The 15,409-nt window shown below is 37.3% G+C and overlaps 2 protein-coding genes across 2 annotated transcripts; one reads left to right on the forward strand and one right to left on the reverse strand.

Moving 5' to 3' along the window:
• The first annotated feature begins 1,042 nt into the window (after nt 1-1,042).
• On the forward strand, nt 1,043-10,551 carry LOC133724608 (protein CHROMATIN REMODELING 24). The gene is made up of 21 exons (XM_062151369.1): nt 1,043-1,263; nt 1,403-2,211; nt 2,294-2,424; nt 2,523-2,577; nt 2,920-3,045; nt 3,664-3,771; nt 3,886-3,941; nt 4,016-4,106; nt 4,772-4,909; nt 4,992-5,069; nt 5,851-6,060; nt 6,153-6,224; nt 7,135-7,215; nt 7,299-7,417; nt 8,325-8,436; nt 8,764-8,832; nt 8,933-9,027; nt 9,340-9,474; nt 9,678-9,743; nt 9,844-9,979; nt 10,177-10,551. The coding sequence occupies exons 1-21, from the start codon at nt 1,167-1,169 to the stop codon at nt 10,315-10,317; spliced, it is 2,925 nt and encodes a 974-aa protein (XP_062007353.1). The 5' UTR covers nt 1,043-1,166; the 3' UTR covers nt 10,318-10,551.
• A 1,012-nt stretch (nt 10,552-11,563) lies between these two features.
• LOC133724609 (protein kinase STUNTED) lies at nt 11,564-15,409 on the reverse strand. Its single transcript, XM_062151370.1, has 10 exons — nt 15,038-15,409; nt 14,865-14,947; nt 14,483-14,732; nt 13,765-14,373; nt 13,430-13,675; nt 13,164-13,327; nt 13,010-13,086; nt 12,792-12,939; nt 12,452-12,601; nt 11,564-12,342 (listed from the first exon to the last, which is right to left on the reverse strand). Exons 1-10 carry the CDS (start codon nt 15,177-15,179, stop codon nt 12,103-12,105), a joined length of 2,109 nt encoding a protein of 702 aa, XP_062007354.1. The 5' UTR covers nt 15,180-15,409; the 3' UTR covers nt 11,564-12,102.

The following is a 15,409-nucleotide window of genomic DNA, read 5'->3' on the forward strand; positions in this document are numbered from 1 at the left end:
GATAACTGAAAGAAGAAGAGAAAAAATTATTTGAGCTCCGTTAAGCTGACTTAACATATGGTAAGTGACGAAGCCATTGTGAGCTCCAATGTTAACGTTAGGATCCGCTGGGGTCTAGTTAACGTTAGAAAAGAGAGAGAGAGAGAGAGAGAGCAAGACACAAGAAGTATAGTGGTTCATCTCCCACTTTAGGAGAGACTACATCCACTTTAAGCTTTTACTATGTGTTTGGGCCTTGCGGCCCAACAAAATTACAAGAGTTGTAATGGGATGGTTTCTAAGTGGGATGAGTGGTCCCTTTTATAAGGAAGGGAGCCACTCTCCTTTACATTTTCTTCAATGTGGGACAAGAAATCCTTCTTCTAGTCTTCAAAGCATGTTATGAAGGCATATTGACATGGTTGGGAAGTTGGCTTCTCGGCAAGCTCTTGAGCACTTCCGACTACCACAGCGTAGCTTGGACATCGGGCTACGAGATGCATATTGCGGTTAGGTCCCATCATGACTTGTGTCCCCCCCCCCAAAGAGGGTGTTACATATGTTTGGTGACATAGTTATTTCTCCATACTAATGAAGGTATCTACATTGGTAATTCTGACCAAATAGAAGAGATCAGAGAGTCGTACATTATCCATCAGTGTTAAACCACCATACTCCTGAAAGATCATCAGAGCCCTAGCATAATTCCAAGGTCCTCCATGCAGAATTCTGTTCCTATTGCCGTGTTTATAAAACTAGCAGGTCATTTGGCTTCTCCTAAAGCTCAAAGTTTATTTATTTATTTTTAAATCCTACAAAAATGGTGTTGTAGATCTATCACATCCATTTTTTTTGTGAGTTAGAAGGAAGGATTGGGTGCTGACGTCTTTGCGTGGAGCAATTATAATTATATGTAAAATAGTGTAAACCATATGCAACGTTTCCTTTATTTGATAATTGATATTATTGGATTACTAGAAAATAATCTCTACTTTGACAACCTACGATCCTAGAGGTGATTTGAAATTCAAAACACCCACACAAAGCGGGAAATTCTTTTCTCGAAATTACCTCATAATTAAATTAAAAATTGAAATCTTTTTGCAAACTTTCTGTCTCCCACTAAATATATATATATGGTCAGTCTTGTAGACGCTCTCCCAATTTGATATTATTGGATTTGAAAAATGGCGGAGAGGAAGAGCAGCAAGAAGCCCCAAAGCCTCAACGACAGTCACTATCGCCTCCTCCAAGACCTCAGTTCTGCTCCTCCCAAGCCCTCCGGTACTGCAACCCTAAATCCAACTCAATCGCTTTTGCTCTCTCTCTGTTTATTTTTGGGGATTTTCATTTTTTAGGGTTTTTTTTTTTCCTTATGAGGTTTTTGTTTCGTTTGTGGATTTGGATTTGGATGGAATCGCAGAGCAGGGAAAGGCGACTAAGGTGAGGATTGAAGGCGCGCGCCGTCTCTGTAAGATTCGAGTGGCTTCGGATGATGACAATGATCATGGCGAGGGCTTTAATGACGACGACGCGCCCAGTTTCTCCGGGATTGCTGATTTTGAGTCGCCGCCGCAGCCGCAGCCGCAGCCGCAGAGGAGTGAGGTTGGAAATGGCGGTGGAAATGAGATTAGGGGAATTTTAGATGACTTGAGCTCCAGGCTTGAGTTTTTGTCAATCGAGAGGAAGGGAGCCAGAAAATCTAATAAGGTTGAAATTTCGGGGATTTCGAAGGAAGTTGATGGTGTAAAGAAAGAGAAAGTTGAGTATAAGGATGCGGCGCCTTCGTTTTCGATTGCTTCTGACTTGTCTGATTCCTCTGCTGAGACCACTAAGACCGGTGGAAAGGGAGTTGAGAGTGTGGTGGATGAGCATGAAGAGAAAAGTTGTTTTCAATGCAAGTTCGAAGAGGCTGATGATGACAGAGATTGTGTGGTTGTGAGGGCTAAGAAGACAGATAGACAAGTGGAGAGGCGGGGTGGTGGTAGCTATAAAGAGTACTATGATTGTGATGAGGATAACGTGGTTGATGATTCTAGGGATGATTCTGTTCCGGAGGATGATGGTTCTATCACTCTGAGTGGTCTCACATATACTTACAAATTACCTGGGAAGATTGCAAAGATGTTGTTTCCGCATCAGCGCGAAGGCTTGAAGTGGCTATGGGCTCTGCATTGCCAGGGTAAGGGAGGAATCTTAGGAGATGACATGGGCTTGGGTAAAACAATGCAGGTAACGGATGGTTTCCTGGTTATTTTAGTTTGGGAGAATTTTCTGGTATAGTTTCTGAACACTGGTTTATGTCAAATTGCAGATTTGTGGCTATTTAGCTGGATTATTTCATTCACGCTTGATTAAAAGGGTAATGGTTGTGGCTCCTAAAACACTACTTTCTCATTGGATAAAAGAATTATCAGCTGTGGGTCTCTCAGACAAGATAAGAGAGTGAGGCTGCTTGATCTTTTCCTTCATATGTTTTTATAATTATCTATCCAGGAAAATTAACAAAATAGTAATCATCATATACCTGTTCTTTAATGTAGATACTATGGGACATGTACAAAAGCTCGGAAGTATGAGCTTCAGTATGTACTTCAGGTAATTCCCAAGAGTAAACTTTTAATTCTGATTAAGTTATAGTGAATAAGCTGATTTAATTATCAAAGTTTACTTTTAATTCATTTATCTGAAATACATTTTTCTAGGATGTTAAAGCATCCATATGATGTATGCAATCTTAGTTTGACTCTAATTGTTTGTTCTTTAGTATTAGAACTATAGGGAGATTCCCATTTCATTTTCTGGTGCCATCCACATGATATAAGCGATCTTAGTTTGAGTAAAGTTGTAGTATGCGTCTGGCTGCTTCTGTTCTTTATTATTAAAATTATTTTTGGATGCTCATATCATTTCCCCTACTTTGCATTACTTCTCTTGTAGGACAAAGGCATTCTTCTGACGACTTATGATATTGTGCGAGTCAACTCAAAATCTCTAAAAGGGAGTGACTATATTCTCGATGATGGAAGTGAGGATATGATATGGGATTATATGATACTTGATGAGGTAAGAGTGTGTAGGAATTCAGTTTTTCTGTAAATGGCATTTATTAGTTTATGTAATGGAACAATGTGGACTGGTTTACTGTGAAAAATGAATTTAAAGGTCTTTTGTTTAATATCTCTCATATTATAGATCGTTAGTAATTCTTATCAAAACCTCTCCCTCTGACATGTGAGAACAGACACACACACACACACACACACACAATATCCTCACATGTTTATGTGCTCACACATGTCTGTGAGGTTCCTTTATAAGGTCACCACAGTATTTACATCCTTATAAATGTTTTTTATATAATAAACAAATGAACTTCTATTATTCAGCTAATAATTATCAATTGAAGTTTCACAACCAAGTGTTAGGAACCATCCACTTGTCTCAAATAAACACACACACACACACCCCTACTCACACCCATCCATGGATCATTTTTACTTGAAAGGAACTTGGTTGCCTGTTCAAGTGAACAACACTGCATTCTGAAAGATGTGTCAAACAACCCATTGGATTGGTGTAAGAAGAGTAGAACTTGCTGTACTTTAATACGAGAACTTCATGCTACCATGCCCGTGTTATAAAATGTTCATTTTTGTTTGACTGTCCTTTCTGCAATTCCAGGGTCATCTCATAAAGAATCCCAGTACACAAAGAGCCAAAAGTTTGCTAGACATACCCTGTTCACATCGCATTATAGTAAGTGGCACGCCATTGCAAAACAATCTGAAGGTACTGTGTGGTTTTCTTGAAGGCAAATTTTGTATTTCTGGTCCATGATTTTGTGCATTCCAAACAAACCTCCTCATAATTTGTACTTTTCTGTCCTTTTGATTTTCATAATAGGAGTTGTGGGCCTTATTTAACTTCTGTTGCCCTGAGCTACTGGGTGATAAGAACTGGTAAGAATCTTCTTCACACTCTGGTTGTCTTGGGTTAAGTTATGCTTCTGTATGAAACTCTGGATGATGTTCAGGTTCAAGGAAAGATTCGAGTCACGCATTTGTCGTGGAAATGAGAAAAATGCTTCAGATAGGGAGAAGCGTATTGGTTCCACGGTAGCACAGGTAATGATATCATCTATTTTTCAATAAGGTTTGTGCCTCTGATTTTTCAATAAGATTTGTGCCTCTGGTTTGATATAGTTTCTTTCTGGGGTTTGATAATTTATCATTTATGCCTCTTGTATCCAGTCTACAAGCAGCATGGCTGGTGTAGACAGTTATGGATATTCCTTGACTGTCTAATTTTTTTGCTAGCTCAATAGAAATGAGTGCACAACAGCCATCAAGTCTGACACTCTTGAAGGTTTGATATTCTGGTGACAGGAATTAGTGTCAATGGGACTAACTCAAGTTTTAGGTTTAAATTGGTCGAAAGTTATAATCAATCAGTCTTGCTGGTACTCTAGCATTAGGTCTCTTAAATAATAACTCTGATGCCAACTTTGGCTTTAGCTTAAATTATGATCTGGTTTTCAGTGAGGTCCTGAGAATAAATTTTAGAAATAACCAAAGTTTAATTGCAAGGTTGCAACTTCCAAGATGTGAGGTATCTATAGTTGTGTGTGATGGAGTGTCTGTATTTATGTATTGAAATGCAAAGTATTGTTATACTTGTAAATATTTTGAACTGTTGGCTTTTCATAACTCCTTTTGTTATTATGGCTGCAACCTATGTTCTTTATTGCATGACAACGTTATTAATAGAACCTTGGTACTCCTTGTAACAGGAGCTTAGAGACCGTATTCAACCTTTTTTCCTGCGTCGCCTGAAGAATGAGGTGTTTAAGGAGGATAATGACCAAACAAATGCCACACTTTCTAAAAAGAATGAGATCATTGTTTGGCTAAGATTAACCAGCTGTCAGGTTGACAATTTTTTTGAATCTTGTAAAGCAGTTTCACATATTATTACTATGTTTCTCAAGTATAATCTCTTATTTTATGTAGCGGAAACTTTATGAAGCATATTTAAAGAGTGAGCTGGTTCTTTCTGCTTTTGATGGGTCACCATTGGCTGCACTTACGGTACAATTTGTTATTTAGTTCCTTGCTCTTTTGCTGCTTATTTGTTTCCAAAGAGAGTTACTAACTAGTTAACAAACAATAGTTTTTTTTTTTCTTGGTTCAGTTTTAGATCGAATTATCAGTTAAGTATCCTATTCTCAAATCATTCCCATTGTTTGCATATCATACTGAAAAGATAACAAATTGCTCTGGATCTTAAGTCTTATACATTTATTAAACTTTTAGAGTGATAAATAGGGCGGTTGAAATTTTTTAGATCATTTGCAGATCTTTGATTTTCTCACGTAATACTGAAGTCAAGTATATTTAATCACATAAATAATTTATTGATGATCCAACCGAAAATCCAAAAAACAAATGCCTGATTTCTTTCATTTGTTTTCCATTAACAGTTTCAGATTTTATTTTGGTGTTTCATGGGGTAGCTGAATATATTAGAATGAAAATGGATAAGGGTTATAATATGATAACATATGAACTTATTGGAGTAACTTTTGACAAAGTATGGTTTAAATGTTAAACCAGGCTATTCTTAGCTAGGCATGGAACTTCTTGATATTTAAACATTAGTTACCTCTATTTGTACATAGAATTCTTTTTTGTTCCATGTTATTTCTTTTCAAATCTGTACATCTTTTTAGAAATTCTAGAAGAAACAATATGCACTCAATGGAACTATAATGATATTTAGTCAGAGTAAAAGAAAAACGAAATATTGGTTATAGCTTCCTCATTTGTATTTCAACCGGATGATGATCCTTGACTGTTTGATGTGATGCAGATTCTGAAGAAAATATGTGATCATCCACTTCTATTGACAAAGCGAGCTGCTGAAGATGTACTAGAAGAGTTGGATTCATTGCTTAAGCCAGATGATGCTTGTATGGCAGAAAAACTAGCAATGCATATAGCAGATGTTGCTGAGAAAGAGGAGTTTGATGAGAACCATGCAAATCTCTCTTGCAAAATATCTTTTATAATGTCATTGTTGGTATGGATTCTGGGCTCTGATAGATTTGATGCTTTCACTTTTTTATGTAATTCCTTGACATTGTATTAAAATCTGTTCTGTGTCTTTAACAGGATAACTTGATTCCTGAGGGGCATAATGTTCTCATCTTTTCCCAAACTAGAAAGATGCTTAATCTTATTCAGGTTAGTCACTTAAACTTATGTGTTAAAATAATGAAAACTGAATTTCTGGGAGATTTAATTACATGGTCTTCTCGGGGCACTTACTGCTTTACTTGGTTGCAAATCTGGATGACTATGCATGCTGCCTAAGTTCTTACAAAGGTCACCCTGTAATGCATTAACCCTCATTACATGACTTTTGATTAATTTTTCATAATCACATGCTTGCTGGATATATTGTACTATTAAATGAGTTGAATTGGTGCAAAGGAGAACATAGAAATTGTTTAATAAAAAATATTGAAGTTCAAAATGAGGAGGTGTTTGGGATCATAGAAGGAATTAAATAGAACAAAGCCAGAGGAGTCTTCTAAAGTAGTGAATTAGTGACAGGCTTGGATTATTCCTTTACTTAGGGAGTGAAACAGAAATTGCAAGCCTGAGGTTTATGGAGTAGCTTTCAGAGAAGAGACTGAATATGGCCAGTTGTGATTTGCCAAAAGTATCAAACTGTCTGATCATTTGCTATTAGAGAAGCATATCTTTTCATAACCAGTGAATTAAGTTGAGGCAAGGGTCAATTAAACATTGTACATAATTCTAAAAGCTGTTAAGATCAAAGTAGGTTTGTATGCAGTTGTTTTTGAAGCTTTTAAATGATATGTACACTGAATGTGGCCAGTTGTCATTTGCCAAAAGTTATCAACACTATCTGATCATTTGCTATTAGAGAGCATATCTTTTCATAACCAGCGAATTAAGTTGAGACAAGGGTCATTTAAACATTGTACCTAATTCCAAAAGCTGTTAAGATCAAAGTATGTTTGTATGCAGTTGTTTTTGAAGCTTTTAAATGATATGTACGAAAGTAGTTGTTTTGAAATAAAGATATGTAGACAGGAATTATTCATGGATAACCTTTTCTCTACAGGAAACACTAATATCCAGCGGTTACAAGTTCCAACGCATTGATGGTACCACAAAAGCTACTGAAAGAATTAGGATTGTTAATGTAAGTACTCAAAGCAACAAAGTAGGTAAAAATCATCGGTTTGGAATGTAATTTAAATTCATGTTCATTTTTTTTCCTTCTAGGATTTCCAAGAAGGTATTGGGGCTCCCATATTTCTCCTGACTTCTCAAGTTGGTGGTTTGGGTCTTACACTTACAAGAGCTGATCGTGTGATAGTGGTTGATCCTGCTTGGAACCCGAGGTGATATATTGAGACTTATTATTTTAATTCTTTTGTTTCATTTGTTGTTTGATTAAACTCACTGTGTTCAGGATACAAAAGATACTATCCCTATCTGATCTTTTGGGCTGTGGTAATGTTTCCTTATTGGCAATATTGTTTTTTTAAGCCGTAATAAATAATCTCTGGAGCATACAAAAGGAGCCTACTTAATTGAATTGAAGAACAAATTCTTGATACAAGATCAATAAGTACCTTCGGATATTCATCTAATGTTTTTTTTTTTTTTTTTTGGGTTTCTTTTTTAATGTGTCCCATTTACCATATAATTTGTGCGATACCAGTCACTTGAACTTTCAGAATAGTGCGTCTAGGCCTATGATAATTGAGGTTTTTTACTGTTTGACATGTGAATTCTAAAAAACTTGGGAGAGAATTGACAAGTTAGATTAAGACAAAGTGCTTTGTCAAGTTCAGGAAATATTCAGTACAAATATAATTCTTGCTGTTTATACTGCATGATAATGGAGAAATGAAACTGTTTTCACTGTGTTTCCTTTTCTTTTGTCTGAAAAAGCTCTTGCTCATGTTACAACTTACAATGGATAAAACAAAATAATATGTTGCCAGAGATAATATTTTCAAGGTTGCCTTGCTGAATATAACATTACTATTGTTTTTTTTTTGGCCTGAAAGTTAAAGGTTTGATTTACTTGGAACAATGCCTGTTTCTTTTTCATTCCTTGTTTGTGATTTTTCATATGCCTCCATTCTATTCTTTAAATCTGCAATCTTCTGCATATGTTTGGCTGTTATGTATGTGCACTTTCTTTTGAATTTTTAATCCACTATTTACTAGTTCTTTTTTAGTTTAACAATGATATAATGGTCTCATTTGTGGTTCATGCTATGTTTCTTATATTTGCAGTACTGATAGCCAGAGTGTGGATCGTGCATATCGAATTGGGCAGAATAAGGATGTCATTGTATATAGGTTAATGACTTGTGCGACTGTTGAAGAAAAGATATACAGAAAACAGGTGACGGATTGCTTTTTCCCTCTATTTATACTGAGTGGATATATATAGTACTTTCCATTTCTTAGATTATTAACTTTGGGGCCTGGGGTCTCTGTAGATTGCTGCAACTGTAAGTTGTGAAAATTTCAATTTATATCTGATCACTTAAATGCTTTTTGTCTCTGTGTTTGACACAACAAACATTCCTGCCCTTCTGCTTTGCTGTGCTATCTTGGCTGGTTGTTCTGTTTCAGTTTATTCTATAGCATGTGTGGATCCATTCTACTTCATATTTTGAAAAGATTATGTATAACAACATTGGATTAACTCATCAAATTATATGGTTAGATTTACAAAGGAGGGTTGTTTAGAACTGCAACTGAGCAAAAAGAGCAGATTCGGTACTTTAGTCAACAGGTAAATGCTTACAAAGTTGTAATTGGTTCTATAGCTAGTGTAAGGATCCCTACCACTATACAAAGATCGGGTTGTATAATGCTATTTTTTAACTTTTCAGGATCTTCGTGAACTTTTCAGTCTCCCACAACAAGGTTTTGATGTTTCCCTTACTCAGAAGCAGCTAAATGAGGAGCATGATCAACAGCACACAATGTACGGAATCAATAGCTGCCAACATTTGTGATATGTAGCCATGGCATCTTTATGATTAATATCCCCATATATCTATTTCCTAATGTGCATTTTTCAGATTATCTTGTGTTTTGCTACCAGGAAAATAGCAAACGTAGACTAGGTAAACCAATATTAATTCTCTATTGCCTCAAACCTGGGCGGTAATTATTGAAAATGAGGCTATTGTGTATATGGGTATGGTTTTATTATTACGGGTTCATAATGAAAATGAGTTTTCATAGTTTGAACTATATTCATTCAGTTATTTTTCGATTCTACTATTTACTGCAGGGAAGAGTCTTTACAAGCCCATATAGAATTCTTGGAAACTCAAGGGATAGCTGGTGTTAGTAACCACAGTTTACTCTTCTCCAAGACAGCACCACCTCTGCCAGAGGTAGACGCGGAGCAGGAGGAAGTTGAAAGGTGAAGATTTATTTATTCTTTATATTTAGGTGCAAGAGCGTGGTTTGTTTAGAGGATTGGCCTTCTTCGCTCTTGGATGCAGTTACTAATGATTTCATTATAAACTCTAATTCCTGCAACAAAATGATGTAGGGCTTTGTATTTTCAGTTGATAATATTGGGGCATTGTCCTTTATCTGGTTGCCTTTATTTTCTGGGCGCAGGATTAGGCGAACTTTACTTGCGAGAAGCTCAATTTCAAGTTCGGCACCCGAATGTAATGTAAATGGGTAAGAGCTCTATGAATCATGGTATTTCTCAAATTTGTCAACAGCAACAGTGGTTTATATTATTGCATGCGGTGAAACATCTGGTTTGCATTATTGGCAGGGCTGAATATGCTTTCAAGCCTAAGGATGTAATATTAAATAAGAAGATGCCTTCTTCACCAGCTGATGCAGGAAAAATGACAAAATCAGAGATTAAAGAGAACATCAATAGGCTGTCACAAACTCTTGCAAATAAGGTATTCCGAACACATCATCTTCTCTGATTTTCATTTCAGAACTGGTGATCTTGCTACTTTGCTAGCTCAATCATGTTCATAATTGATTATAATGCCCTAATAGTCAGCTAGGGAAACAAAGTGAATAGACTAGAGATATTCTGTAATCCTTAATTGATCCACGATTGTTGTTAATTTTTTTCAAAATTGCTTTGCAGGCTTTAGTTTCAAGATTACCTGATAAGGGACAGAAAATACAGAGGCAAATTTCTGAATTGAATGCTGAGCTTCGTAGACTAGAGAAGGACGTAATTGACTTGGATGATGTGTCTGAGGAGCTTAAAGGAGTGGTGATATAAGACCATGATAATGTTGCTGAAGAAGGAAACAAGCATGGAAAAAGCTAGGCACGCTGTTTTCATTATAATTTTGGTCGAAACTGTCAATTGAAAATATAATGCTGTATATAGTATCAGCTTACTAGCTCGTAGTCTCACTAAAGGAGCAGTGAGCATTTTGTTCTCTGTCCATGTATGTTGAACTTGAAAGCATTTATCAAGATGAGTTTTACTCTGAAAGCCATCTCTTAACCACGCTTTCATCTTTTAAAAGTGCACAGCATATTTGCAGGCAGTAGTCCCCAATCGCAACATATTCACATAAATAATATGTAGACGTCAATGGCAATGGGCATGGAAAAAGAGTTTCCACATTCTCTTGTCTAATAAGGTTTTGACAGATCCACTAGTTCATGGTAGATGTAATCATGTAAATAATTGAAACGAGATGATCTCTGGAATCTCATAAAGTCCATTATTTTCTTTGGAGGTGCTGCAGTACTAGTGCCTTGTCCACTTATGCTAACTTGCTTAACAAGAGAATAGCATCTTTTTTCCGGTAGTCTCCTTCGTGTGTGATCTGTAATGAGATTTCTAAAACAATGGAGCATGTATATGCTTTTGATCATGGACATTGGGTGTGTTTTTGGGTCTAGCTTCGATTGAATTACGTTAATCCTGTCGAAATCAGTAGAGTGCTGGCTAGCTTTTTCTCAGCTTGGATCATGTAAGAAAGGCTAGGAAAGAAGTTGGTGCATGCTAGCTTTTACTCTGGATAATATGAAAGGTAGTTTATTCCATGTACCAGGGACTCCAGGCGTAGAATTCTTCTTCCAAGTAACTAACCAAGAAAAGGTTTCAAACTATGGAGGAATCTTCAACCTCCGAATTATCTGAAGGTCTTGATTACTCTACTACCTATACTTGCAAAGCAAGCAAAATATAAAAACATATCTACCTGGAAGCTCCCATCTTCACAACAATGAAGAGTAGAGTGCCGAGGAAGCTATGTACTGTATGAACCAAAATAAGCTCTCTCTCTGTTGTTTTTTGTTCTATATATCCTAACTTTCTGCGTAAAGCATTGAGAATATTGTTTCTTTAAGAAAATGGTTGTTGTTTTTTGTTCTATATACTCCACTTTCTGCGTAAAGCACGAGAACATTGTTTCTTAAAGAAAATGGCAACAGATGCTTTTAGTCATGGGGATGGTAATACTTTTAAAGAAAGGGAATCGACAAAAGAGAAACAAAGAGGAAAGAAAGTCTAAACACAAAGAAAGGAATCCAACCTTTCCTCATTTCCAATAAAGGTACCTAATGAGCAGTAATCTTAAAGAATTACATTGAAAAAAAAAAAAAAAAAAAAAACCAACCAGCCACCTCAGGGAATTTTAAACGATCCTACCATCCGCAGCTGAAGTAGTTCGTTTAAATCTGTTTTTCTCATGCAATCTCCTGATTTCCAATACCTCTTCATATACAACATACAGAGCGAGGATTACTATGCTCACCTAAACAGAACAACAGTTCTCAGCGCCCCTCCTACATTTTCTCTAATCTAATTTCCTCATGAAGAATAAGAGTTGAGACCTAAGGATGCAATGGAAAACCAGCCTCAGCCGTTTTCCAGTTTGCAATACAACTCTCCTAGTCAAGGAGGAGGTCAAACCTTATGACAACCTCTCTTCCGGGACCTGGTCCAAGAGCATTAAAAATGAACAAATACAGAGGAATTTACAAAAGAACCTTCTAATAGAGCACAATGTGTTCTAATATCAGGATCCCGTCATACCGAAAGTATCGGCTAGTCAAAGCTTGTTGAGCGACTCCATCTACCTTGCAAGTAATCTTCTACTGAGATGCTTTGTTCACCACTACTCGTAGAAAGGGAATCATCTTCCAAGTCTAGCAACGCCATGTTAAGATGGGATTTGATATTTGTAGGAACAGCTTCTCCATCCAGTGCGTCAAGTTCATCTGATGCACTGACTTCTTGCCTTGCCCACCTTGTAATTTCCTCATCACCTTGAAGAAGCTTCAGAACCTGTGATGAACCAGAATCACCAACAAATAAATAAATATGGAAAAAATATATAAAACCAACAAACTGAGTGAGATTCAATTTCAAAATAGAAGCAAAAAGTAAAACTTACAATGCTGATCCCGGGCCGAAGTCCAGGAGCATATCTAAGGCAAAGGTTAGCAGCCAAAACCATTCTCTCAATTTGGTCATGATCATAGTCACTTCCCAGGCTTGGATCTAGCAGTTGGGCAACCTCCCCACCCTTCAGTATTGGCTTTGCCTGGAATCCACCACCATTTATGGACATAAATCAATTAAGTTCAGACTTTTACACAATCACACAATAGTTGTGATGAAACCATATTGGACAGCAAAAACAGAAAATGCGCTTAAGAATTTACAAGAGAAGATTCAGGAAGATTACACACACAAGTAGGACATTACAAGTTTGTACACAGATGGGAGCTTACCCACATCACCAGACTTTCCTGGTCCTTTGCACATTTGCTGTAGATTGGTTGTCTACCAGAAAGAAGCTCAAGGAGTACAACACCAAAGGCATAGACATCAATTTTATCACTAACTTTGCCATGCATGAAGTATTCTGGAGCCAAGTAACTGCCATATGGAGTGTCAGAAAATATCTAAATTTAGTGGGAACATAGATACTAAAGAAGACGTTACACACCCAAATGTTCCAGCAACATCCGTGCAATCAATATGCGTTGACGTCGATGCCAAGCTTGCAAGTCCAAAATCTGAGAGCTGAATATATAGTACAAATGTGATAAGCATAGACACTTCAAATAATTAACCAGAAATACTTAAGTTACGCACAGTACCTGTGGCTCAAAATCATCTGAAAGAAGGATGTTGGAAGACTTTACATCCTTATGGATCACAGGTTCTTCACAGCCATTGTGTAGATAGTTGAGTGCCTCCGCTACACCTAAGGCCACATTATATCTATCCTTCCAACCAAATGAATTCCCATCTTTCTTATTACCTGTATCAGAAATTACCCTTTATGAGTTGAGAAAACTGAAATAGATAAGAAAACTTGTGTTCTTTATTCCAAAGAGATAGACGTGAATAGACTATTATTTACCATGTAGGTTGTCTTCTAAGCTTCCTCTTGAGATAAAATCATACACCAAAACTAAATTGTTGTCGAAACATAATCCATATAGAGAGATTATGTTCTTGTGATTTAAAGTTGTGATGATCTCAACTTCATGAACAAACTCTTTCAATATATCTGCAGATGGCTTCAGGATTTTCACTGCCAACTCCTTCCCGTCTAAAAGATGGCCTCTATAAACATGACTACTGCCACCTTTTCCAACCATGTTCTCTGAATATTGGAATTCAAAAGTTGTTAGAATAACATCCAAACAGAGTCAAGTCAAAACCGGGATCACAAGTTTAGGAAAAGAGACGGACCAGGTAAGAAGTTTGATGTTGCCAACAAAAGTTCCTCGTAGCTAAACAGTCTACAGCTGGATGAATATTTCTTACATAAATCTAAAAATTCTTCAGGAAGGGTCTCCATGCCATGGTTAGGGGTTAGAGGAGGGAAGATTTCATTAGAGCCAAGTGACACAGTTGTACTACTTACTCCATCAGGCATGGAAGAATGATCTCCATCCTGGCTAGAATTACTGTGTTTCTGATCAGGATAAACAACAGCCGAAGTATGGGAACTCAATGGTTTCGACACCCGTACCAAAACAGATGTCTTTTCATCAGATTTCTTCTTGTGTTGCTGTCTTCTTAAAAATCTCCAGCGAAGAATGGACCAACCGGGTTTAAAACAGTGCGGATTTTGAGCCTTGATAGAGTTCATCCTTTGGAATGGAACCAAAGCCAATGAATTGTCCTCATTTCCATCGCCAGGCAACTCAGCCGTCAATTGGGTCCCAGAATTATCCAATAAAACTGAATCCCCTTCACAGTTCTGGCATTTTGTCTTGAGGCTTTTCTTCTTGCATTGATTTAGTTTGACATCTTCAAGAACCTCTACGTTCTTCGGAGATGACTTATGATTAGTATCTGTTCAATGGAAAAGCAAACAAGCTAAATACTCACTTGTACCAAAATCAAATGGTCAAACACTGAACTAAAATAATCAAAACCCAGAAGACGGAAATGAAAACAAGACCTTGTGATTGATGTGCACAGTTATCAGCCTCTTCCCTCTTGAACACAACCTTGCCATTGTCGACAGCGAAAACAGAGAAACTTTTGGGCAATTTCCAGGCACAGTACTTGGCAACAGAAACGGATGATCGAATTCTATGGTGGGTTTTGGAAGTTCCAACAATTAGAGTATCAGCATGAAATGCCTTTGCTTCCCTTACTAAAACTTTTCTGATCGGATTGCCTCTACACACCTTTAGCTTCAGATCAATCTGCCCACAATTCACATGCTCTAAAATCTCAATCCCCAAAAGACCCAAAATTGAAACTAATTGACCACTCACATACATGTCTCAGCACCCACAATTCACAACACACAAAGAAACAAAATTGAAGTCACTGACCTGCTTCAAGCTACAGAAACCTTCATAGGCAGAGAGCACAGAATCGAATGTCTTGACCATCGAGAGCAAACAGGAAGTCTCCTCTGCAAAAAACCCAAAACTCAACAAAAAAAGCCCAAAACTTTCCCATCAATCAATCACAAAAACAATGAGGAAAAATCGAGAGAGCAGACCAGAGGTGGAGTCGAGGACATGAATGGCAATGACATGGTCACCAGGCTCGGCCACTTTGACGAGGGCCCACGTCAGCAGTTCCTTGCTGTGCGAGTCTAGCTTGACACCGACGACCACCGTCTTGCCTGCTTCTCCGGTCATCTCCGGCGTCGTTTCTGTGAAGAAAGGCGGTTACTTTGGGTGCATAGAAGGAGGTAATGGGTAGTGGGAATAATCTGGGTGTGGTTGGGCGGTTGAGGAGGTAATGGGTGTAAAAAAATAAACTGGAAACTGAAAATGGGTGAAGGGTTTTATGCGTTTTTGTTTCTACTTGTATTGGTTAGCAGCTTGAGTCATCTCTTTGGTTTGCTAAGCTATGCTAGGCCTGCCTT

The sequence above is a fragment of the Rosa rugosa genome, chromosome 1, assembly GCF_958449725.1.
Source record: "Rosa rugosa chromosome 1, drRosRugo1.1, whole genome shotgun sequence".
Lineage (NCBI taxonomy): Eukaryota > Viridiplantae > Streptophyta > Magnoliopsida > Rosales > Rosaceae > Rosa > Rosa rugosa.

Excerpts from the sequence above, each read along its gene's own strand:
- LOC133724608 (XM_062151369.1), top strand. The coding sequence starts at position 1,167 with ATGGCGGAGAGGAAGAGCAGCAAGAAGCCCCAAAGCCTCAACGACAGT. Across the intron at positions 7,418-8,324 it reads GATCCTGCTTGGAACCCGAG|TACTGATAGCCAGAGTGTGG; the intron begins GTGATATATTGA and ends TTATATTTGCAG. Across the intron at positions 9,980-10,176 it reads CACAAACTCTTGCAAATAAG|GCTTTAGTTTCAAGATTACC; the intron begins GTATTCCGAACA and ends ATTGCTTTGCAG.
- LOC133724609 (XM_062151370.1), bottom strand. The coding sequence starts at position 15,179 with ATGACCGGAGAAGCAGGCAAGACGGTGGTCGTCGGTGTCAAGCTAGAC. Across the intron at positions 14,374-14,482 it reads CTGTGCACATCAATCACAAG|ATACTAATCATAAGTCATCT; the intron begins GTCTTGTTTTCA and ends TCCATTGAACAG. Across the intron at positions 13,328-13,429 it reads CTTAGAAGACAACCTACATG|GTAATAAGAAAGATGGGAAT; the intron begins GTAAATAATAGT and ends TTTCTGATACAG.